The sequence below is a fragment of the Stylophora pistillata genome, chromosome 2 (genome assembly GCF_964205215.1).
Source record: "Stylophora pistillata chromosome 2, jaStyPist1.2, whole genome shotgun sequence".
Taxonomy (NCBI): domain Eukaryota; kingdom Metazoa; phylum Cnidaria; class Anthozoa; order Scleractinia; family Pocilloporidae; genus Stylophora; species Stylophora pistillata.
Window position 1 is genome coordinate 50,722,378 of NC_142520.1, and position 7,500 is coordinate 50,729,877.

At 41.9% G+C, this 7,500-nt stretch overlaps 1 protein-coding gene and 1 pseudogene across 1 annotated transcript; one reads left to right on the plus strand and one right to left on the minus strand.

The window, feature by feature from the left end:
- The first annotated feature begins 27 nt into the window (after positions 1-27).
- LOC148740154 (uncharacterized) lies at positions 28-4,386 on the plus strand. The gene is made up of 4 exons (XM_088751083.1): positions 28-248; positions 2,604-2,666; positions 2,853-3,152; positions 3,987-4,386. Exons 1-4 carry the CDS (start codon positions 99-101, stop codon positions 4,125-4,127), a joined length of 654 nt encoding a protein of 217 aa, XP_088607209.1. The 5' UTR covers positions 28-98; the 3' UTR covers positions 4,128-4,386.
- A 2,041-nt stretch (positions 4,387-6,427) lies between these two features.
- LOC148740155 (uncharacterized) overlaps positions 6,428-7,500 on the minus strand; it is a 1,095-nt pseudogene continuing 22 nt past the window's right edge.

The following is a 7,500-nucleotide window of genomic DNA, read 5'->3' on the forward strand; positions in this document are numbered from 1 at the left end:
TTGCAATGAGTCTGGAAACGAGTAACTGTGTTCCATCTGTTTCAAAAGTTATCTTATAAATATTTTAGATTAAAGGCCGCGGAAATATTCCACTCGAAATGGCGTTTAGCCGGCGAGAATTGAAAATCATTTCGATTCTTCAACTAGCAATGGCAGTTATCTTTTTTGCATTCGGCATCGTGGACCATTTTGAAGTACGCTACGTTTTCCTCAGCTTTTTGTTCATGCCATGTTGGATCGCAGCTCTCGTAAGTACACTTGAAGAAGTAGAACTGCCTATTGTACATATCCCAGCCTAGCTCTACAGTCGTTCTCGATTTCGACTTTTCATATGACCCAACCACCGTTTACGAATCATAGATTTCGTGTATTTATCTTAGTTTGGATTGATCCCTTAGTTTCGCGGCAATAATAATATTGTTTTCGGTCAGAAAACACCATACCTAGTTGGCATTATTGGTCAGTTCATAAGCCAAATATCGAGCGCTATTCTCAAACTAAGTTTCTCGACGAATGACAGCTGTGAGGGTTGAGTGATATTTGGTCACAGTGGTCGTATTATTGAAACAAATAGAAGCACTAGCGAAAAACTGTTCCACGTCTTCGCCATGAACCTCGAATATCTTCTATTTTAACGGTCGAAAGCACAAGCTTTGGCAATAAAACACAAGTCGTGATACCGTACATCGTTGGTCGATTAATATTGTTCTTAGTCTACACTTCAAATGGGCAGTTTAGGTCGTATTCCTTTCTGGTAGGAAAATTTCGTTTTAAGAACTTGACTTCTGCTAGGTCATAAAACACCTTGCTAAACGATTGGCATAATTTTGCAGCTGTTTTCAAACACCTTATCGGTTTCATTGCGTCCTCTGCGAAAACAAAAACGTGAAATGACCAAACTTTGCGTTGTCTATAGAACGTGAACGTCGACGGCTATTGTTTTACACTCATTTCTATTTCTAATTTTAACGCTGACAGTTCCATATTCAGTTTCGAGATAGTTCGAGAATGAGAAACAAAGTAAATGACTTTAGAGTATCGTGGGACTCTAGATAAAATATAAGTTTATTTTTTTAACTGAAGTTGTCCACGGCGACAGCGACGCCGTTTCTCAAACTCCCTAATTAGTTTTTCACAACGCGGGCAAGCCGTTTGAAATCAAGTCATCATACTGCCGTATCACGCCGAAACTAAGTTATAATCCCGTTCTTACACTCCTGTATTCTTATGCTCTCAGTAGGAGAGCAGCATTTTAAGCTAGGCTGAGTTGCAACAATCCATATTAAGAAAGCCGTGACGTAACTCTGATGTGCCGAATCCAATGCATAGATTATTGCAGTGTTTTCTGATGCAACGCTTATGATTGGCTTCGAATTGAGTGGCGTGACCAGCCATGGAGGAGACAGAGTCAGCTTTATTTACCCACAGTGAACCTCCTTTAGCAATTGTAAATATATATATTAACACTTAAGTCTACCCAATACCATGTTTTACTTCTACCTGGCTATTCTCTCAGTATTTCTCAAGAAACACAAAGAAAGGCCGTTTCTTTAATAAAACTGGATTTTAAATATTCTAATTAGTTTGAAGTTTATTATAAATTCATAAATACATGGCAGTTCGAAAACTAAATCGATCAAAATCATTAACTATTTTCTCTTAATTAAAAGAATAAAAAGGCAAACAGGACGCTAAAAATGTTATCGCAAGACGAAATTCGAAACCTCTAACCCATATAGGGCAAAAAAAGATAATAATTAACAACTATTCACCGAGGTGGAGGTGGTTAGTGGTGGATATTTACCGGGCCGCGAAGCGGCGAGGTAAATATCCACCGCTAACCACCGACACTGAAGTGAATAGTTGTTTCAGTATAAAAGGTCATCCACACTTTGATAAATAAGTAGATTCGTGTGGTGCAGGTAAGAACTTGTTTGTCATTTACAATTGTGTTTAAAAGTGTCTCACATATTCCGTCATGGTGGATTGCCAATTTCTTCAAATTCATAATAACAAGAGCCTCATTATTGCTAACACCGAGGCAGATAATGGACATTGCTCTCCGAGTCTGTATACATTCCAACTCTTGCACTGAATATTTAGCCAAACTGAAATGAAAGGCCGGAACTGCATAGTCAGTAATTGATCTAATACAACTAGAGTAGAAGAGCCCTAAAATCAGTGCGATTGGGCTTAGCTCTCTTAAGTTGCACCAAAAAAATATAGTCTCTTAGATACCTTCTTAAGAATTTCATTAATTTCAATTGAATATTCTAGGTCAAATCACTGGAAATGTTGATACCCAAATTGGATCTTAAATTTTCTGGGATATAATTATATGATGTTTTGTACATCAAAATAGATTTACTGATCGCACGTTCATCATTCAGGCTCTTCATCCCAAACCATTTCACCTGATTTCAAAGTCTAGGTAAAGAGTATGAAGAACATACACGGCAACAATATTCCCAAGGGTTTTAAAGCTTGCTTTCACCTGTACGAACAAGCTTGTAATGGCTTTGTGAAGGTGAACTTTGCAAACTATACTTTGTGCTGTTTGACATGATTTCTAAAACTTACAATTTTATTGCTTGCTCGGACAGGTATTGCCAGCAGGCATTATGGGATTGATTGTGGCGAACAGGACCAGACGCTCCTCGACTCTGGTGAGAATGATTACCGACTGGAATTTTATAAGATTCAGGCTATGCGAAGAGAAAATAACGTCTTACATTTGCGTGACATTCAACAGTTATTGACTGACTTAAAGGTTAATGTCCAGCACTTCAACTGGTAAGATATATTTGAAGCTTAGAAAATAATTCCCATCTCCTCCGATTTCATGATTTCAGATAAACTGGCTCAGTACAATTAGTATTGCCTCTGTTGTGGTTTGTGCAGTGGTACTTGAAAGCTATTCATGGGCTCTGAGATTCTTATTGCAAGACAAATATTATGATTCTCGTCCAAGAAACGGTGAAGGTTCTCCTCACTTTTGGACTAAGGACGCAAAAATCAAGTTTGAAGACCAAGAAAATACCATGATAGCCATACATGCCTTGATTATCATATTTGCCATCGCTGAGATCATTCTCGCCGTGGCGATGGCTCGGATCAGTGATGGTGGGCGTCAGTCACCGCAGGAGAATCAGGTATGTTGCGTTACTTGGGAAAAAAATCATTTATCGAATATGGCATTGAAGTCTAGAAAGGCATGCGGAAATCCTATCTTATTTCTTCTTTTTTGCGTCCTTACTCCTTCTCCTCTTCGTTACATTTTTCTTTTGCACGACTTCTTTCCCGTTCCTTCGTCTTACCTTTTCTCCCTTTCTCATTTTCTCCATCCCTTCTTTCCTCCCCTCCCGTCCCTTCCTCAGTCCCTTTCGCTTTGCATTCCTAACTCACCTTTTTCCTCTCTTTTCTCTCCTCCCTTCCATCTCCCTCCGTTCCTCCCTCCCTTTTCTCCTCCTTCCATAGCTCCATGTAGACCCTCCTTACTTCCTGTCTCGCTCCGTTCCTTTCAACCTCCACCTCTTTTCGTCTTCCTTCCATTCCCGCAGTTTTTCTTCTCACGTTTCTCCTTTTGTTCTTCCTTTTCTTTCTTGTTCCCTTTAATTCTTCCTCCCCTCTCCTTCCTTTGTTTCTTTCTCCTTCTCTCCCTCTGTCTTTCCTCCTTCTTTCCATTTCTCCTCCTATTCTTCCCTCCCTTTCTTTCAGCCTCAATTTTTCTCTTTTTCCCTTCCTTGTTCATCCGTTAGTTTCTTCTTATTTTTCTCTTCCATTTCTCCCTTTTTTGCTTCCTTTTTTCTCCCGCCATACCCTCATTTCTTTCTTTGCTCCTCACGTTCATTCCTCTTTTCTCTCTTCTCCTTTCACCCCTCTCACCTCCCGCATTCTTTTCTCCTTTCCTCCAATCCAATTCTCCTCCCCTTCTCCCTCCTGCCCCTTTTCCTTCTTTTTCTCATTAATCAACGGGTTTTTTTTAGCCATACGATGAATACCATCAAGAGCGAAACAGACAAGTACCGATTCAAATACAGCCTTTTCCACCACAAGCTATGATGGCCATTCCGATAACTGGAGCCAACCATAGCAGTGGTGGCATCCAGCAGCCACCGCGCATGTAGTTACGGAAAGTTTGTCTGTTTCTTCCGTGGCCTTGTAAAGTCGCTTTTAAAAATGTTATATTAAGTACTTAAACGCTAACCTGAGCGATTGACCGACGATAAAGCTGCGATCTAAAAGTAACAAGTAGCACAACGTAACGTAACGGAAAGCAACTGTAACGTAACGCAAATAAATGATATCCTAACAGGGCGTCAGAAACCACCATGTAGTAGACATCCAAAATAGAGAACAAATATAATAAAAGGAGTCTATATCATACATTTGTGTTGTCTTATGGTAATTAACTTAGAATTTAAAAGTTTTGATTTTAAAAGTTCTCGGTGTATCACAGGTGCGAAGTTCTTTTCGAAGGCCGTTTCATTCCTTTCTAGCCACGTATTGAGATGGAGATAAGCCCACAGCAGTCTCGGTTCTCGGGTGATGAAGTTTTCTCCCGTCTTTCAGGGTCCTACCACCACAGCGCATCCTTGCAACTCATTAAAACATTTTTGTTTGTTTTTATCTTTATTGTTGTTGTTGTTTTTTTATCATTATCATTATCATTACCTTATTTCCTTGTGCAACTCAAACGTGCGCGTGTTCTGGCCGAAGATCTTGTTGCCTACTACTGCGCATGTACCAGATCCTCCCTTGACTAGGCTTGCCCTGTGTTCCATTATTCTCTACCTCAGTAATTACAGTCAGAGTTAGAAAGAGTTCAGAAAGGAGCTCTGGCGTGTATTTTTCCTAGAATGCCGTACGGGGAAGCGTTAGAGCGCACCTGTTTAATTTCTATCAGAGAATATCACGAAAACATTACAAAGTCTTTATTTAGATCAATCAGCGAGAATCAGAACAGTAAACTACCTTACTTAATTCCCGAAGCCTATAGCCCTCATTATAATTTAAGGCGCCAAAGAACGTACAATGTACCAGCAGCAAAGACAAAGGGTTTTGTTAATTCGTTTTTCGTGAAGGGTGTGGCCGTAACCAACCCAAGTTGAGATGTAATAGAAGTTTTTGATAGAACTTTAAGTCATCATACTTTATATTTGTATAGTAGTAGCTTGTAAAAAACTGCGCAACTCAGTATTTTACTGCGATGTGATTTTAATAAACCAGTCTACCTGCCACTATTTTTATAATTACTTTGATACATACATACATACATACATACATACATATATACATACATACATAGGTTAATTGACCACTCCCCATAGGGGCTTTTCAGGGCCAACACCTACCCATCCCACCCAGGGGAGGACATCAATCACACAGTAATCTCGTGCGTGGGAAATTAATGTCTCCTACCCCTAACCCTGCGGGAGACGGGGCCTACGGTTTATTCGTCCTTATCCGAGAAGACTAGAATATCTATCCATTTCTTGATATTATAGAAAGGTAGTAAATTCTCCTCACTTATTTTAAGACCATGAGTATTGGTCCGGCTGGGGCTCGAACCTTCGACCTCCCCCACAACACAATCCGGCGCTTTGACCAATTGAGCTAACCGGTTGATCATTTTTTTATTAAATCGTTACCTTAAAGTTTTTATTTTCTACCTTCTCTTCTGTCAGAAATATCCATGTTATTGTCTTCCCACTCCGACCTCCCTTGTTACTTGTCTACGAAGTCAGCTGCTTCTGTGACGGGCAGCACGTAAGTTCCAAGGGCAACTGACGTCATCAAGCGTATAAATCATAGTCCGTGTCACTGTTGGGCAGCAAGGACGACTCAGTGAACAACGTGAACAGTCTTTATTTCTAAAACTCGAGCACGAGTTGCATGGATTTTGAGTAGCATCTCCTCTTGCATGGACTGTGGTATCATCACCTGTGCACCTTTGTAAATAAGGCCATTGTCAGTTGCTAGTTCATCCCGGTAGGTCCAGTATGGTTGAAGAGGGTGCGGTACCCGTTTTCTGTCATTCGGCCAGCCTTGAGCGATTGTGGTCATTAACTTGGAGAGGTGTTCATCTTTTTTGGTCTCATCGCGTAGGCGATATTCGGTGGTTTCTGTGAGGCGTGGGTTGTGTGTGTCAGATTTCTCTGTGATTGCAGTCCTGAACACTTCAAAATCTGTGACCCTGGCATGAACTGGGGTCGGCAGTGCGGCTCTGGAAAGGGTGTTTGCTAGGTAGAGTGAGGTGCCTGTCTTGTATTTGATATTGAAGCGGTATCTCTGCATTCTCATCAGCATTTTCTTTAGTCGCGCTGGGGCTTTGTGCAGGGCCGTTTTGCAAATGGTCTCAAGGGGCTGGTGGTCCGTATGGACTTCTATGTCAGATTTGCTATAGAGCCAGTGGTCTGTATGGACACTATGTATTTGTCGTTTCCAGGGAGTAGCACTGTTTCTGGTAGTCATCCGCGTAATATGTCACAGGGTGCTGATCATTTGCCGTCTGCAGCAGATGTATGTTTTGTTCTCGAGGGAATCTTGGTTGGGAGCGGCCGCGAGGTGTTAATCAGTGTGGCCTCGACCCATGCCTTGGGCTTGCCATCGGCTGGTTCTTCGTGGTTGTTCTTGTTGCAGGGGGCTTGTATCAAGGCATACTCAAGCGAAGTGGTCGTTAATTCCACTTTGTGCAGGTTTTGCTATTTGCAGGGCATGCTTTCCAGGGATGAGGTCCGCGTCGATCTCCACACCAAAAGCAGGTTCCGGGCTCCCGCTTTAGTTTCATTTGTTCATGGCTTATCCAATTTACTTGTTCCTCAATTCCTTTTGAGGCGTCTGCGATTAGTTTGTTGGCTTTTTGAGCCGACTCAAGGGCGGCTTCGGCTACGACGTCTTGCATAGTCTTAGGTGCTCCATTAGGTTTTAAGTGTGTTTTGAGTAGCTCAGCTCGCATTGTGCTATCGTGTAGGCCAAAACCGAAATTGTCGAGGCACATTTCGTCGGTCAGCATAAGCTTCCCGCGTGTCTGACCTTGACCTCTCATTCTTGAATAGATTCGTGTAGACTTTGCTGAGTGTTTCAGAATTTCAATCTGTCTGCAAGTAGGGAGCTTCCGATAGATCCCGTGTAATGAAGTCGTAGTTTGTCCATCCAGATCCATGGTTTTTTCCGATCATCATCTGCTATCTGGGGTTCAATCGTGTAGTGGATCACTTGCAAGGCTTCGTCCAGCATTGCCGATCGATTGTACTCCTTCTCCTCTTCGTTATCTTTTGCTTTTGCACGACTTCCCTTTCCCATTCCCCTCATCCCTTGTTTTCTCCCCTCCCCTCCCTTTCTCCCTTTTGCTCTGCATTGCTAACTCCCTTTTCCTCTCCCTTTTCTCCCCCCCTTCCATCTCCCGTCATTCTTCCCTCCCTTTTCACCTTCTCCCATACCTGCCTTTATGCCTCTCTTATTTCCTGTCTCGCTCTCTTCCTTTTAACCTCCACCTCC